The 17600-nt window shown below is 49.7% G+C and overlaps 2 protein-coding genes across 2 annotated transcripts; one reads left to right on the forward strand and one right to left on the reverse strand.

Moving 5' to 3' along the window:
* On the forward strand, positions 3198 to 10321 carry CAPNS1 (calpain small subunit 1). Its single transcript, XM_005692515.3, has 11 exons — positions 3198 to 3361; positions 4210 to 4415; positions 5364 to 5397; positions 5704 to 5793; positions 5962 to 6019; positions 6117 to 6181; positions 7565 to 7633; positions 7739 to 7817; positions 7958 to 8074; positions 9533 to 9591; positions 9783 to 10321. Exons 2-11 carry the CDS (start codon positions 4219 to 4221, stop codon positions 9807 to 9809), a joined length of 795 nt encoding a protein of 264 aa, XP_005692572.3. The 5' UTR covers positions 3198 to 3361; positions 4210 to 4218; the 3' UTR covers positions 9810 to 10321.
* Positions 10889 to 12502, reverse strand: LOC102175610 (cytochrome c oxidase subunit 7A1, mitochondrial). The gene is made up of 4 exons (XM_018063400.1): positions 12397 to 12502; positions 11625 to 11711; positions 11406 to 11490; positions 10889 to 11027 (listed from the first exon to the last, which is right to left on the reverse strand). The coding sequence occupies exons 1-4, from the start codon at positions 12409 to 12411 to the stop codon at positions 10972 to 10974; spliced, it is 243 nt and encodes an 80-aa protein (XP_017918889.1). The 5' UTR covers positions 12412 to 12502; the 3' UTR covers positions 10889 to 10971.

Consider the following 17600-nt stretch of genomic DNA (forward strand, 5'->3'; position numbering starts at 1 on the left):
ATAGACTTGGATTACTGTGATATTGAGTGGTTTGCCTTGGAATCAAGCAGAGATCATTCTGTTGTTTTTGAGATTGCACCTAAGTACTGCATTTCAGACTCTTTTGTTGACTATGAGGGATACTCCATTTCTTCTAAGAGATTCTTGACCACAGTAGTAGATATAATGGTCATCTGAGTTAAATTCGCCCATTCCTTTCCATTTTAGCTCACTGATTCCTAAAATGTTGTTGTTCACTCCTGCCATCTCCTGTTTGACCACTTCCTTGATTCATGGAGCTAACATTCCAGGTTCCTGTGCAATATGTTCTTCACAGCATCAGACTTTACTTCCATCACCAGTCACATCCACAACTGGGTGTTGTTTTTGCTTGGCCCTGTCTCTTGATTCTTTCTGGTGTTATTTCTCCACTCTTCTCCAGTAGCATATTGGGCACCTACCGACTTGAGGAGTTCATCTTTCAGTGTCATATCTTTTTGCCTTTTCATACTGTTCATGGGAAGTATGTATGTTTCATTCTTCCCTGATTAGCAACTGTTTGAACTTGCCCTTTGGAACTCAAGGAAGGTCAAGGAGGCTGAAGCCTATTTCCTACAAACAAGTAATGGGGAACACAAAGGCTTCCACGTCCAGGAGCCTCACAGAGTCCTGCTCAGTTTCAGTAGTGCTTAAGCGTACAGGTTAAGGACTTTCCTGGTGGTCCAGCCGGTAGAGTCTGCCTGCAATGTGGGAGACCTGGGTTTAATCCCTGGGTCAGGAAGATTCCCTGGAGAAGGCAATGGCAATCCACTCCAGTATCTTTGCCTAGAGAATTCCATGGAGAGGAGTCAGTGTGCTACAATCCATGGGGTCACAAGGAGTCTGACACAACTGAGTGACTAACACTTTGGTGGTCCAGTGGTTAAGAATCCGCCTCACAACGCAGGTTTGATCCCTGATAAGGGAACCAAGATCCCCCAGGCTGAGGAGCAACTAAGCCTGCATTGTCGCAGCTACTGAGCCCACATGCTCCAGACCCTGCACACAACTAGAGAGTTCATGGGCACAACGTAAGATCCCACATGATGCAACAAAGATCCTGACACAGTCAAATAAATTTTAAATAATTAAAAAAAAATAAGAGTACAAGCTAGGGAGTTTACCCTCAGAATCAGTTTACTTATTTGTGAAATGGAGATGATATATAGCATCCATTCAAAGACTGTTATGAGGACATATGAGCTGATACATGTAAAGTGTCAGTAGCTCAGTCATGTCGGACTCTTTGCAACCCCATGGACTGCAGCCCACCAGGCAAGAATGCTGGAGTGGGTTGCCACTATGTAAAGTACTTGGGAACGTGCTTGGCAGCTCTTTTTATCTGTACAGTAAGTCCCCTACTTATGAATGAATTCTGTTCTGAGAGTGTACTCCTAAGTCCAATTTGTTCATAAATCCAACAAAGTTAGCCTCGGTACCAACTAACACAAACGGCCATAAAGTACTGTATTGTAATAGGTTTATAATACTGCTCACACAAATAACACAAAACAAACATAAAAAATAAAGAAAATATTTCTTAATTTTTATTTTCTATTTTTATTAAATAAAATTAAATTTATTTTTAATATTTTATTTTTACTTTTGGATCTTCATTGCTGCACATGGGCTTTCTCAACTTATAAGAAAACATTTTTAACCTTACAGTACAGTACCTTAAAAAGTACAGTAGTACCAGGTACATCATCACTGCTTTTATGCTTGCTTCTGGACATCCTGGCCTGGAAATAAACATACTATACTACTGTACTCTATACAGTGAGTGAGTGAGTGACTGAGTGAGTGAAAGTCACTCAATTGTGTCTGACTCTTTTTGACCCCATGGACTATCCAGTCCATGCAATTCTCCAGGCCAGAATAGTGAGTGGGTTGCCTTTCCCTTCTCCAGGTGATCTTCCCAACCCAGGTCTCCTGTATTACAGGCAGATTCTTTACCAGGTGAGCCACAAGGGAAGCCCACTCTATACAGTTGTGTAAAGTACACAAAAGCACAACAGCTTATAGAGGATACATGCACCTGACAGTGTACACCGGACAGGTGAACTAACTTACGTGATTGGACATGCAAACACAATTTGCATCTTTGAAAGTTTGCAACTTGAGGGTTTGTATGTAGGGGACTTACTGTATTAATTAAGGAAGAGCAAGAGTCTACCTCAGGAACCCAAGAGGGCTCCAGGAGGAAGGAACAGACACAGAGTATCCTCTACTATTTAACTAAGCTTTTACTGCTTCATTCTGTTAGGAGCCTAGAGAGTGGGGCATGGAGACCTTTATTTACATTTTACAGATTAGAAAATCATAGCTCAGGTCACTGTTCAGGAATTCCAAGTTATTAAGGGGCAAAGTCAGGATTCAACCCCAACCTGAGTCAGCTTCCAGAGTAGCGCCTAAGGGCTAGAGAGACAGACTGACAGCTCCCTCCGAGGGACCCTGAAAAGGTCCTGGGCGCTTACAAGTTGGAAGCAGAGAGCAAGCGAAAGTGTTCCAAAGGTGACCTCCTTTGCCATTTTCCTTCCCAGCTGCACTTCCCACCTCGGCCACCAACCGACCCTGGGAACGTCCAGCCTCAGAAACCAGGCTGTGGCCAGCGGATTCTTCCTGTATCCGGGTCCCTCTTAAGAGACTAGAAGACTGAGACTACACTTGGACCCGTCCAGGAAAAATAATTCTAGTGGTCTTGGCTCAGGGGGTCAAGGGGTGCGGATGCAGGAGGCACAAGGCGGTCCGATTCGTAGGTGAAACTGGACCACCATCAGGGCTTTGCCTGCAGGATCCCCGCCATAGAAGCGGGCACTTGTCCCAGACTGTGGGCCAAACACAATTCCAGACGCTGTTTGTCGTGACAAGGCTGGGATAGGAGACAAGTTCCAAGAGTGTCAGGAGTCATTTTCAGAGGAAACCGAAAGCCACATCTGTGAGACGATGGCAGCAGGCTTTGGGGCGAAAATCGACACTAGGTGGCCTTGGGCACGAAGACTGCCCAAGTTCCCTCGGAGTTCTAGTTCCCAGGTGCCTGGGACCACATAGAATAGGGAAAGACCTCAGATCTGTCAACGCAGGGCGGTGTCGGGAATGCAAGGCACTAGAAACGCAGGGTGGACCTTGGGCAGCGGCATCCAATCACAGGAGGCGGGACCGATAAGCGCATGCGCAGTCTTAATGTCGGCTCTAGGACCTGGCGGATGCGGGCTGGGCCACCCCGCAGAGCTTAACCCGGCCTTGGCAGCCTGAGTCACCCGCCCCGCCCTGCGGAGTCGGACGCAGCCGGAGGCCCCAGAGCTACACCGACGAGCGGACCGGCGGACGCGTGAACGAGGCGGTGAGCGCCCAGTCCGGACTCCCCCTGCACTCTGTAATTCCGGCCCTGGAGGCCTCCAGACCCGGAGATCCTAAAATCTTAGCCTCAGGGATCCACTACACCCTTGATCTCAGATTCGAGCTCCCAGATCTGTCCGGCCTAGTTATCCCGCCCCAGGGACTCTTCCACCCTTCCTCTCAGGATCTAAAATAGGAGCCCGTGGAGAGGTACCCAGTAAATTCAGCCCTGGGTGCAGCCTCTGGGGCCACGATCCGTCCTCTCAATTCTAACAGGAACTCCGTTATTCCAGGCTCCGGGGCTCAACACTTAAAATCTTAGACCTGATCCCACAGACCCAGCAATGAGTCTAGTCTCACTGCTGGTTGCACCTAAATCCTTAAACCCACATTCTGGATTTCCTAAACTCTATGTCAGGGGCCTCCAGGCGGAAAATTTCTAACCCACGGTTCTGACCCGCCTCAAACCTCTAGGGCTCTGGATCTCAGATTCGAGCGCTAGCTTGGGACCCCCCACCTTGAGAATCCCACTTGACCTGGCCAGTGCCTGGTACTTCATGATGCCTAATGCGTAGACTCAGTCCAGAGTTTTTCAAGCCAGATGCGGACCTTTGGAACGGAAGGAGGTTTCAAACCTGATTTTCTGTCCTTATGCCACCATCCAAGAACCACCTCCCCCAGAAGCCCAGACCTCACCCCGAATGGGCCCTTAAGCCCCAGCCGGAGGATAGGTCTCCGCCTAGAGGTTTCATATTACTTCCTCACGTCCAGCAGTCAGAAATGCGTATTTTTGTGGGGGAAGGGGCGGGCTCAGGGACGAGACAGCCATCTGACCCCTTTCTATCTCCTTAGGAATCAGCCATGTTCCTGGTTAACTCGTTCTTGAAGGGTGGCGGAGGCGGCGGAGGAGGCGGGGGCCTGGGCGGGGGTCTAGGGAATGTGCTTGGAGGCCTTATCAGCGGGGCCGGAGGCGGCGGCGGTGGCGGAGGCGGCGGCGGCGGTGGCGGCGGCGGCGGAACTGCCATGCGCATCCTGGGCGGGGTCATTAGCGCCATTAGGTAAGGCGGAGCCTGGTGATGGGCGTGGCCCGAGGAGGAGGCTTGTCCAGCAATAGAATGGGGTAACCTGGACACTGACCAGGAACCTTAATTAGGCTGGGCCGGCCCTGGGCTAGGAGACCCGCTTTGAGGGGGCCGACCTTAATGAGTTCATGGGGGCGGAGCTTGACATGGGGGTACTCTGATTATTGAGGGGACATAGTCTGATGGGACCAGCGGGGCTTTGGGAGGTGGGGCTTAATGGGGCTGGCGGGGCCTACTTCCGCTAACCTGGAGACAAACGTTAAGGGGGCGGAGCCTATGAGGCTGGTTATCACTTCATGGGGGCAAGGCTAGCCTTGTGCGCGCGGCGTGGCCCTCGTAGGTGGGTCAATGAGGTGTGCTCAGAAGAGGTCTAGCCCTTATAGGATTGGGGAAAAGGCCATCAAGGGGCAAGGCTAGGCTGGGAACTGATTGGATTAAAAATGTCCTAGTGAAGGGGTACGACTGAAGCGACTTAGCAGCAGCAGCAGCAGCAGTGAAGGGGGAGTAGGGGTCGGTAGGTGCCTGGTAGGTCTTAGCCATTGAGTGTGATATTATGAAGGGGTGAGAACTAATGGAGCTGGGATGGGATATTGAGAAGACACAAACGTTAGAAGCCATGGTGGAACCCAGGAGGGTGGGGCCCCGGGAAGCTGGGGCCAAGCTTCTATGAGGCAGCCCTCGAAGGGGCTGGGTCTTTTGAGGAATCTGCCATTATGTAGGTGTGCTCTGGCAAGGGGGATCTTACTGTGGGGGCACAACCAGGACAGCAAGGATAGGGACAGGAGAGGACAAGCACTGATGAGGGCGGAGGGAGCAAGTAGGTAGGGTGGCCAGCTAGGAGTTGAGGGATGGGGTGTGGGGGCTGGCCGCCGGTTGGAGGCCCCGCCCCCTGGCACTAACCCCCACCCCCATGTTTTCCTTCAGTGAGGCGGCTGCGCAGTACAACCCAGAGCCCCTGGTAAGCCGCCACAGTTTTCTCATTCTGAGGCCTTTTCCAACACCCATCCTTGTGCCTTTGAAAAAGCCCCATCCCTTTCCTTATGAAATTTATCTCACTGAATCTCTCCCTTGTAACATCCTCAAACTTAGCTATTATTTTCCAGTCGCTAAGTCATATCCAACTCTTTGCGGACTTAGCTATATCCATTCCTATTCATTGCCATTGGTCACTCACCGCTCAGCCCACTCAGACTTTCCCAACGTACTGCTGTCCCGGCCAGGGCACCCTTCCCCCTACCTGCTCTGAAATCTCCTCCCTCTGCAGCCCCCTCGCACACATTACTCCAACATCGAGGCCAATGAGAGTGAGGAGGTCCGGCAGTTCCGGAGGCTTTTTGCCCAGCTGGCTGGAGATGTAAGTAAACAGGGGCCCCAGACCCATCCTTAACCCTTCCATGCCTTCCCTTGGGCTGCCCTTTACATGTACACTCCACCATGGCAATCCCAAAGTTCCCATCCTCCTTCATCACACCCTCAGACCCCTTGCAGTCACCCCTGCCCCATTCCTAACTTCTCCCCCCAGGACATGGAGGTCAGCGCCACAGAACTAATGAATATTCTCAACAAAGTGGTGACCCGACGTGAGTGACCGGGGTCAGCAGACAGGGCAGGTTTGGAGGCATGGTGGCTGGGGTAGTTGTGATCTCTGGCCTCTGACCTTCAACCTGTATCCCACAGATCCTGATCTGAAGACTGATGGCTTTGGCATTGACACATGTCGAAGCATGGTGGCTGTAATGGATGTATCCTTGAGAGTAGTCTGGTGGAGAACTTGAGGATGAGGGAATTTTCTTTGGCCACACCACGTGGTTTGTGGGATCTTCATTCCCCAACCAGGGATTAAACTGGGGCCCTGACAGAGTAGGGAGTCCTAACCACTGGACTTCCAGGGAATTCCCAAGAAGGGATTTTCTGCGAGAGTGGCTGGGGCAGTCAGGGTGTAGCTTTCATACCCACAGATGTGGACACGTATACATTAGAACACACACCCACCTGTGGACATGTGGCAACACATAATAACATCAGCTGTCATGACTGGCACTTTACTTACATTTACTTGACAGCCACCTTGTGGGACAGGTATGATTATTATATTCCATTTTACAGATGAAGAAACCAGGCAGGACCTAGAGAGGCAATCATTCAACGGACCTTATAACCTTATAACCCCACCTTGTAACTGCCATAGGTTTGCCCACATGCACACACACATATATAAGGGCACACCCACATACATGAAGATATGTAGAGGCGTGTGCATGGGAACACACATCATTCACTGATTTTGGACACAGACACATACTGCATGCACAAAGCATTATAGACTCACATATATATGTATGTCATGTGATGACATACATGTGTTGTCTAGGGTGAAACAAATGCAGCTCAGCCTCCTAGCAAGGTTACTGAACCTCTCTGTGCCTCAGTTTACCTCTTGATAAAATTGGGTGAATGATAATGGTGATACCAAATTGGCGTTTCATGCAAAAGGCTTAGCACAATGGGTAGCACAGAGTAAGTGGTCTGCACACACTAACTGTTACTATGATCTCACCTGGGTAGATTTTTCAGCTCTGAAGCTGTTTCTCTGTCACCCAGATACAATACTGATGGGGCTGGTATCTTGAGGATTTAGTGAGACAAGTGATGTTCCTGAGAAGTTTAGCACTATCTGAAGTCATGTGATAAGTCTTGGCCATTGTTGCTGTTTACTGAGAGTTTATCAAGTGCCAGCCCTGAGCTGAGTGAGGGCTTTATACCAATATCTCCCTCACTTTTTATCACAAGTACATCAGGTATTCACTCTTATCACCTCATTTCCCTGGAGTTCTAAGATACCCTAGTGTTTTACATGTCCTAACATTTGTAAGTTTGAATTACTATCAAAGAATGTTATAAATGAGGATTTCATGTGATTATGTGTAAAGAGAGTCTTTATCATTTAGAAATACAAACTAAAGTGCCTGTGGGCAAAACGAACAATGAAGCCACACACAAGGTGACAGGACGAGGGTGGGATGGGAGCTGGGGTTTTAGCCCAGGCTCCCCTGCTTGGCCCTTACCATCATCATGTACACTGTCCACACTTCTGGGTATGGCTATTCTTAACACCCTCCCACCAGAGTGATACGACTGGTAAACTGGGCTTCGAAGAATTCAAGTACTTGTGGAACAACATCAAAAAGTGGCAGGTGTGTTCAGCCTCTGAAACGACTGGCACAAAGACAGTGCCCCAAACCTTGGAAATGCCACGCCCCAGGAGGCCCAGCTGAATCCTGACCTCCTTGTCCCCACAGGCCATATACAAACAGTTTGATGTTGACCGTTCAGGGACCATTGGCAGCAGTGAACTCCCAGGGGCCTTTGAGGCAGCAGGTGTGGCTGGCAGGAACGTGGTGGGACTGGGGGTGGGAATGGTGAGGCAGCCCCCACTGATCTGGTCTGAGCCTGAATCCTGGGGCTAGGAGAGGATTCGGCTATGTGGCCCCCACACCTGTTAACTAAATCGTTCTCAGGATTCCACCTGAATGAACATCTCTACAACATGATCATCCGACGCTACTCAGATGAGGGAGGGAACATGGATTTTGACAATTTCATCAGTTGCCTGGTCAGACTGGATGCCATGTTCCGTAAGTGACACCCTAGCTCTCTTCCCAGGTGGGGATTTGTCAAGCCTCCTTGGGCCCAGCCTCCTTTGAGCCTGACACTGAGGTAGGCAGTGTTAGGGGCACAGCAGTGACTGAAACAGCCCATGTTCTTGCCCTTATGTTGCTCACAGTCCACAGGAGAGGCAAATTACCAGACAGTGACAGCTCAGGATGGTTAAGTCTGGGATCGGGGAAGCCTTTGCAGAGTGATGGGGGCTGTGAGGCGAAGGTCAGGGTAGATCAGGTTTAGACTTGTAACTGGGAGCTCTTCAAACTTAACTAGGCAGCTGATGTAGCTTAAGTGATCAAGGAGGCCTTCCTGGAGGAGGGAGGGCATGTGTGAATTGAGACCTGGTGGGTAAGAAGTGACCCCAGCAAGCGAATGGGGAGCAGTGTTGCATTGGGAACAGCCTGTGTGAAGGCCTAGAAAGGAAAGAGGAGATGGTGATCTCGGTGATGGTTAGAGTATTTATTTCATGGAGGAGGAACCTAGGGTTTGAGGAGGCGAATTTCTTGCTCACAGCCACTTAGCTAGAAGTTGCAAAGCTAGAATTTGAATGCAGATTTGTCTGAGAGGGGGCAGGAGCAGTGGGATGGTCAGGCCATGCAGGGCTGTGAATGCCAAGTTTGAAGGTGCTCAGACACTAATGCGGACAGTGAACAGGGTCTCGGCAGGGGAAGAACAGGGTCTCAGGTTTCCTTTAGGAGGATCTCCTGGCATGCCAAGAGCCCAGGGCGGACAGTATATTAAGAGCATGCAGGGAAGAAAAGGGGCATGTATGTTGGGGACATGAAGGGAAGGTGGGAGAGGACAACAGGGCAGATGATGCCAAGAGCCATGTATGAGAGGGTCAAGAAATGGCCTGGGGTTTACCAGCAAGAGGGCTAGCTGCACGTGGAGTGTCCAGGGTACCACACGCGTGGACCCCTGAGGGTGGTAATTGAGCCGTGAGTGAGAGAGAGCCACACAGACTGTGGGCACCTGTTTACATACAGGTTTGGCTGTGAGTGGGGAACATGGAGATGAGTTTCAGGGCAGGAGTGGGGACCACAACAGACTGTAGGAGCAGGAAATGCAGAGCCTCCTTCCAGTAGATTGTTTTAGCTGGAACTGGAGGTTGGTAGGGGGCTGGGGCTTGGGCAGAGGGTGATGAGGGGCGTGAAGGTCAAGATATGGAGGCCATTATTGAGATGAGTAGCAGTCTGGGTTCCAATCCCAGTTTCCTTTTTCTCTATGTAACACAGGGACATCACTTCACCTTTCTGTGCCCTATTTTAAAATGACACTTACCTCCCAAAATCGGGTTAAATGAATTCATACACGGAAAGCACTTTATACAGGTGCTTGCCAGAGTAGACAGACTACTAGCTGTTAGTATTCTCATATATTAGTATATTTTAATCCTAAAAGCCAGTCCCACCAACCCTTCCTTTCCCCAGGTGCCTTCAAATCTCTTGACAAAGATGGCACTGGACAAATCCAGGTGAACATCCAGGAGGTAAGAACCCCCATCTCCACCCTGGGATGTGGGATACTAGCAGAGGGCCCCTCCCCTCAGCCCCATGTACCAGCTTGGAGCTAGGGCTCCCTCCCTCCCAATTTCCCAAAGACCCCTGGGTGAGAGCAGAGAAGGGCTGCTGGTATTCCTGGGTTTCCGGCTCCTCACTGTCTGTCCCTTCCTTTCCCCAGTGGCTGCAGCTGACCATGTACTCCTGAATGGGAGCCCCAGGCCTGCCCCCTCATCACCTTGCTGTAGGAGTCACCTCGGACTCTTCGGTCTCCCCCAGGGCTGATTCTGTCTGCAGTCACATCTTCGTGGGTCCTGCTGACCCACAGGCCTTTCTGTCCTCTCAGCCCTTGGCATCTGGATTCTCAGTCAACAGCCAGGGCCCAACATGCTTCAACACGCCTTGCCCCTCCAGTCACCCCCACCCAGCACACCCATCTCGTCTACTCCATAACCCTTCTCGTCTACTCCATAACCCTTCTCTTGCACCTGTGCCAAGCCCAACATTTGTGTGGCTTCCACACCCCAAGGGCCCTTCTCTTAGTTCTGGGAGGATCACTCCAGTCCCTCCACACCCAGGCACACCCATTCAGTTACCACCCAGGCACCTGAACTCCAGGCCAAAACAGGGCCACATGCCCCAGTGCCTTTGTCTGTATTCTGCTCCCAGGCTGCCAGGCCTGGGAGGAAATAAATGTACCCTAGTTGCTGCTCTCTCCGATATCTGCCTCCTGTTTTGAGTTGAGGGGTGGCTCTGACTCTGTTTGAGGCAGAGGAAGCCTGTCTGTATGTGTCTCCTAGTCCCAGTCTTTTTTCTCATTCTGGATCCCAATTGAGCTGTAACCTTATTCTTGCTGAGATCTCACTCAAATCCCATGGAAACCAAGACTAGAAGTCTGGGCCATCTCTGCTTCTGCTGCAAGAGCCAGACCTGTGGGAGGTCTCAGTGTCCCCCTGGCTGTGCCCCCCAAGGCCATATTTGCCCCTCTCAGCTTCTGTGCTTGAATGAGTCTGTCCCCACTTGCCTCTACCTCTCTGATGTCATACACTATGCTCAGGATCTTCTTCCCCACCCCAGGCCTCTGCAGGGAGAGGGGGTGCCATCCCAGGATACAAAGCAGGTCCCCAGACCCTGAGGGGACAGCCCAGGGATGCTGTTTGGGGCTTCTGGGAGGGCTGAGAGGCAGTGACATCCTAGGGGGATAACCCTGGTCTAGTAGGAGGGTCCCAGGGTTGTCCACAGGGCAGAGATGACTTGCTGGTGGAAGGATGGGCTAGGAGGCACAAATAGGGAGCATGGAGCTGGGCTGGGTTCCCCAGGAAACCAGCACATTTATTGATGCCTGTTCAGGTCCTGCAGACTTCTTGGTTTCACTTCTTGTGAGGGAAGGAGGCCCAGCCAAGGCAGTACAGGCTGTAGAGAGTGCCTAGGGAGGGAGTGTGGGGGGTACTGAATGAGGCCCCAGTTCCCTCCCTGAGCCCCATCTTGCTTCTGAGCCCATGCTGCAGGCTCGAGTCCCTTCCCAAACTGTCCTTCAGCTGGGGAAATGCTGGACCTTGATACAGACCAGGCTTCAGGCTTTCTCCCCAGATGCATCACTAGCCCAGCCATCTTCCTGGGACAGGAGCCCAAGCCCTGGAGTGCTCCCTCCGTATTTGTCAGCCCAGGCTCCCATAGGGTCCACACCAGCTCAGAATCCAATTCTCTGGCGAAACCCTAGCGCCAGAACCCGCCCCTTCCCCTCTCCATCTCGAGCCCCGCCGCCTCCTCCCGCAGTTCAGGCCGAGCCTGGCCCTGCACTCACCCCCCAGACACAGAGTCATCGTCACTCGATACAGGATGTTGTCTGTTGCACCGCCCTTCAAGTGCACCGGGAGACCATTGTCCTCCTGGAATTTGAGGGCACACGATGAGAAAGGCGCTGTCAGCATCGCAGACCTTAAGCTCCTGCCACCCCCAACTTCTCTTCGGGACGAAGCCGGCGGCCCAGGCTCCTCCCCCGCCCCGCCCCCGCTCCGCCCACCTGGAAGAGTTTCTGTTTCTCAGCTACTCGGTTCTCCAAGCGGTTCCGGGCGGTTGAGCTAAAGGAGCGGACCAGCGCCTGGGAGACCTGTGCAGAGGGGATGGGTGGACACTGAGGGAGTCTGCAGGGGCGTCCCGGAGGAGGTCCCTTTGGGGGGAGGGTGTCGGACTTTCCGAGGCTCTGACTTGGGGACACTCCTGTCCCATGGGAGCGTCTCAAAGGCAAGATGCGAACTGACAGCGTGAGTGGGGGAGGGTGTCCTGGCAGGAAAGGCCTAGATGAACGGGACTCGTGCCTAGAGGGTCTGGCTTGAAGGTTATCGGACCGTCTAGAGGATCGGACCCAGAAGGAAGGCTCACGTTCCGCGGGTCCCAGCCCCGAGAGGTTTTTTTTTCTTTTCGGTTCCCAGGGTTAATGGGAGGAGCTCAGGTCGCGGCAAGGGCAGGGCTGGATCGGGGTGCTTAGGGAATTTCCCGGCAGCCTAAGAAGTTAGGGAGAGGGGAAGGAATGCTAAGGGAGCCCTGGATGAAGGGAAGAAGTTCCAACTCTGGGGTTTTGGTCAAGTTAACGAGTCCCCGGCTGTCTCAAAAGATTTTGGGTTGGGAGCTAGGGAGAGGGGCCCCAGGCTTATTAGGAGGGAGTCCCAAGCCGTGAACGGGGCTCACGTTCCAAGTCCCCAGATCCCGGAATTTGGGGAGAGTCTCAAATAGGGGTGAGAGTTTCTGAGAGTTTCCGAGTTGGGGGCCGCAACCCGACCCTTAGGGGCCCTCACCCGCAGGGCCCTCATCCTGTGTCCTCCTCTTCGGCCGGAGTCACCTCCCCTCTCTGCCCAAGGACAGACGGCGCCCTCCCCTCGGGGGAGTCCCAGGCCACGCCCCCGCGCGCCCCAGGCCACCGCGGTCCCGGAGGACGCTTTCCGATTCGTCCAATAGATGGGCGGGGAAGACGCTGCAACCCCATCTCCGCATCCCAGCGCCGAATGGTTGGAGCACCCATCTGTTACTCATCTCCGAATTCTGTTGGTCCACGCGGAGAGGAAAGCGGTCCCGGAGAATACATTTTTGGGTTGTTTCTGCGGAGGTATCCGGCTAGGGCAAGTGCTGTTCCTCCGTTGTGTTCCCCGGATCTCTCCCTATCCGGTTGATGTTGAGAGCAATTAAAGGAAGGTAAGACACCATCTTTCATTATGCCATTTTCCTCCCACGTTGTAACAGATGGCTATGGCTTTAGCTAAATGTCATGTTCATTTTTGGGTTCAGGGACTATGTTGTATGAAAAGTACACTCAACTCACACTACATCCAGATGAGATACGAGGCCCAAGGAAGTAGATTACGCCCATATCTCATACAGAAGGGAGCATACGCTGCTTATTTATTAAGTGGAATGAAGGGCAGGATAATTTCCTTGTTTAAATAATTATTTTTCATTATCTTTGTTTATTGTGAACCCACGTAGCTGACTGCTTAAGTTAAACATGCGCACAAAATGACTGCGCTGCATAGCAATCGTCTCTGCTGCTTCATCCTACCCCCACCTCCACACTCTTCTTCACCCTGGAAAACAGTGTAGTTGCTCTGTCTGTTGACTTTAGACTCCACTGCATCCCCAGCACCTGACAAATGGGTGGATTTGATAAATATTTGTCAAAGGATATACAGTATAAGCCAAATGTTCTCTAGCTTGGTCACTCCCACCTACTTAACCAAGTAGGGCTTCAGTGCTCCTCCTAGATTCTACTCATTTAGATATTTCCAGTCATCCAGGAAGTGGCCACACATGTGCTCATTCCCCCAGCTGTCCCCTGTTATCTGCAGCTGTGTAGGATCAGTGTTCAGGGAAGAAAACAGAAATTGCTCTTGGTTAGGATACCAGAAATGTTGGAAAGGCTGAAGGAGTGCCCTCTAAGCAGGACTGCGGACTGATGTATGGGGCCCTGTGCAAAATGAAAATGTGGGACCCCTCCTTCAAACAGCAAACAGAAAGAAAAAAAACCTCTGTTAAAAATACTAAGATATTGGGACTTGCCTCGTGGTCTAGCAGTTGGGGCTCTGCGTTTCCAAGGCAGGGGGCACGGGTTCGGTCCCTGGTCAGGGAACTAGATCCCACATGTTGCAACTAAGACCTGGCACAGCCAAATAAATAGATATTAAAAAAATAAAAATACTAAGATAGAAAGCATTTTCCTTTCTTCCATGATTGTTCTTAGCCTGTCATGGTGTTTTGAATGTGCTATTCATTGTCATGCTCCCTAGAGCAAGGGGTGCCCTGGGGTGAGTCCAAGCTCTCACAGTCGCCTGCCCTGCAACTGTGTGTGTCTGGACACATGGCTGCTGGCTGCCAAGTTCCCCTTCTCTCCCCACCAACCACTGGACCAACTGGTGCCTTGGCCTGAGGTGGAGAAGTCAAACAAGGCATATTTCCTTCTCACAGGCTTGCTCCTTACAGGGGGATGCAGCCTCTCTTCCAAGAAGACACAGAACTGGGATCAACGGTGGGCAGGACACTCGCCCCTGCTGGTCACCTGCTGAATATGCCATGGACTGCCAACTGAGAAGGGAGTAGCTGCCACTCTGCCCTGCCCTCAGAGGCCATGGCATGTGTGTAGTGGACCATGACCCTCCTGAAGCCCAGGCCCTCAGGAGGCACAACAGGCAGCTAAGAGCCTGTCTCAGGGAGAGAGAGTGGTGGGAAGAGAGAATGCACACAAGTCAGGCTTTAAGTTCCTGATGCCTGCTCCATTGTCCCAGCAGACTTCACTTATAAAACACAAAACACAAATTCAAAGATAACATGAAGAATTACAAGGTGGCGCACTTCCCTGGTGGTCTAGTGGTTAAGAATCTGCCTGCTAAGGCAGGCGATATGGGTTCGATCCCCCGTCAGGGAAGATGCCACATGCTGTGGAGCAACTAAGCCCATGCACCTAGAGCCCATGCTTCACAATGAGGAGTAGCCTCCACTTACCACAACTAGAGAAAGCCCGGGTGCCATAAAGATGACCCAGCGCAGCATATAAGTAATAAATCACAAAAATGTGTGTTGAATGAGCAGCAGTTCTAAAAAATAAAAAGGAATTACATGATGGCAACTGCAGAGGATTAAACTCCCCACTTCTGAGGGTGGGGCTCCACGTAGCTGCACTAGACACATGCCTCACTTTTAGGCTAGTCCTATAGGACTGACACTCAGGACATGTAAAAACTGACCTGAGAAGGCTGTTCTCTGAAGCTGCCCCTACAGCGACAGAGTCCAGAACACATCCTGTAGCACTGACCTTGGTCAGGAAGCCCTAGTCACAAACTGCTGCTGGGACTCCCCTGGTGGGCCAGTGGCTGAGACTCCTCACTCCCAATGCAGAGGACCTGCATTCGATCCCTGGTTGGGAACTAGATCCTACATGATACAACTAAAATTTCTGCATGCAGTAAATAAAAATTCTGCATGCTGCAACTAAAAAACACAAGACCTGCATGCTCCAAGGAAGATCTGTGTAAGGAAGATTTATTTGGTGCAGCCAAATAAATAACTAAAAAGAAATATTAAAAAGAAAAAAGAAGCTGCTGCTGCCATCACTCAGGTCTCCTTTAGGAATGGGTTCATCAGCTTGCAAGACTAAAGAGCTCAACTTCAGGATCAAGAGCCAGCTGGGGGATGTAAACTCTGTTGCCCTGTGTTAGGATGAACGCTTATTGATGTAACAAAAAGGCACCACAATTCTGTGATTTGAAGAACACAGAACATATATTTACCAATCTCACCCTGTGGTTATTATTTGGATCTTGATATGGGCAAACAAACAAAAAAAAGCCAACACTTTTGAGACAATTGGAAATTTAAACAATGATTGACTTTTTAAAAAATAAATTTAAAAAATGTATTTACTTTTGGCTGTCCTGGGTCTTTGTTGCTTCGTGAGCTTTTCTCTGGTTGTAGGCTTCTTATCTCAGTGGCTTCCCTTGTTGTGGACCACAGGCTTGAGGGCACTGAGCTTCAGTAGTTGCAGCATGTGGGCTCAGTAGCTGCGGTTCCAGGCTCTAGAGCACACGCTAAACAGTTACGGCCAACGAAGTGAGTTGCTCCTTGGCATGCAGGATCTTCCTGGACCAGGGATCGAACCCAAGTCTCCTGCATTGGTGGGCAGATTCTTTACCACTAAGCCACCAGGGAAGCCCCAGTGATTGACTTTTCCCACAACATTTTATGAAAAATTTCAAAGATACAGAAAGGGTAAAGGAATCTTCTAGTAAACACTCATATACCCACCACCTAGATTCTATAATAAACACTTTGCTACATTTGCCTTATCACATAACTAGCCATCTATACCTCTATCCATCCATAAAATTTTTTGATCTATTTTAAAATAGATTGCAGACATTAATATTTTTAATTCAAATACTTCATGTGTCATTAACTAGACTGCTTGGATATTTTATTATAGTAAATAATTTAAACGTTTCTATTGCGGTTGTTTTTTTTTTTTAAGAGTGAGTCTCTACGTTTTAGAAATACATACTCAAATACTTTTTGGTGGAATAGTATGAAGTCTAGTATCTAACTGCCAAGTAACAAATCACCTCAAAATGTGGAAGCGTAATACAACAGTAAACATTTCACAGCCGCTGTGGGTTAGGAATCTGGGGATTTAGCTCAGCTACAGCGTCACAGCTCAGGATAGTGGTGAGCAGGAACCTACCAGCATTTGCCTGTCCTAAATGGGGAGGGAGACTGATGGCAGCCAGGCAGCCTTCAAGTCCAGAACCAAGCTTTGCTGTCACTTTGCTGCCATCTTGTGGCAGGTCTGGAAACAGCCCTCCCACCTTTACTTCCCACATTCGAATCCCTTTTGATGTTTTAGGACTTGCCTTTAGAAAACTTTTTATTTTTAATTCCCCAGTTGTTGAGTAGATCATGAGTTCAATATGGCTTAAAATTCATGTGTGCATAGGAAGAAAAATCTTCCTTCTGATCACTCTCTGTGATCCTCTCCAAGGGAACCATTCTGTGTGTCCTTCCAAGGAAATTTTATGCATGTAAAAAACAAAACAAAAATAACCCCTCAAATACAGTAACAAAAGTACAAAAATATACTCGGCCTTCCCCAGGCATAAAAGGATAATTTGTTCCTGAAATCAGCAGTTATTCAGTGATATTTATTGATCCTGATTTGAACAAGCAGTATGTATATATTTTCAACAAAGAAAAAATATAAAAATAATATGACCAAACGGGTAAATGTGAACACGGACTGAAAATTTTATTAAAAGAAAGAATTAATGTTCATTTTTTAGGGGTAATATGGAGCTTGAAACTGTATACAGGCCCCTGTGTCCCTGATTTTTGAAGTGAAAGTCTTTTGTTTTAGTTTCCCAGTCCTGCCCAGAGTCCCAAAAGCCTTGCTCCAGAGTTAATGATTAGAAAATGTGAAGATGTAGAAACAAGAAATAGCTGTTGGACTGGGAAGCCAGTAACAGTTTAGACTATAAACCAGTCACAGAGCAGAATCCCAACACCCAGTTCCCTGAAGATACGAAGGTCTGACGCGCCTTCCTGAGTTCTGTAAGGAACCAGACCCCCGCCAGCCGAAAACTGCTGGCCTCAAGCACACAGACCCCAGAACAGCTGAGGCCAGAAGACTGACAACGTGTAAAACTTCACCTTGATCCCAACCAATCAACACATTTCAGTATAATAGCTCCAGTGTTTGAACAAAATATTTCATTAATTCAGCTCTTTGATGAGATTCATTTTAACAATTCTTACTGCATTTGAAAACAATGCATCTAATAAGATTCAGAAGAATCTCTTTGGGTGCCAAAGTTTTGTCGTATAAAGAATTATTCCTATAATTCTTCCAATAGTTTAATAGCGCCACCATCTTTTCTGGTAATACTTATAGCTCCATTGCTTGTAATTCCTTCACAAAATTTTCAGTTTCATGTGTACTGATTAATAATACCTTTTTATAGTCCTG

Source organism: Capra hircus, chromosome 18, assembly GCF_001704415.2.
Source record: "Capra hircus breed San Clemente chromosome 18, ASM170441v1, whole genome shotgun sequence".
In the NCBI taxonomy this organism is placed as follows: domain Eukaryota; kingdom Metazoa; phylum Chordata; class Mammalia; order Artiodactyla; family Bovidae; genus Capra; species Capra hircus.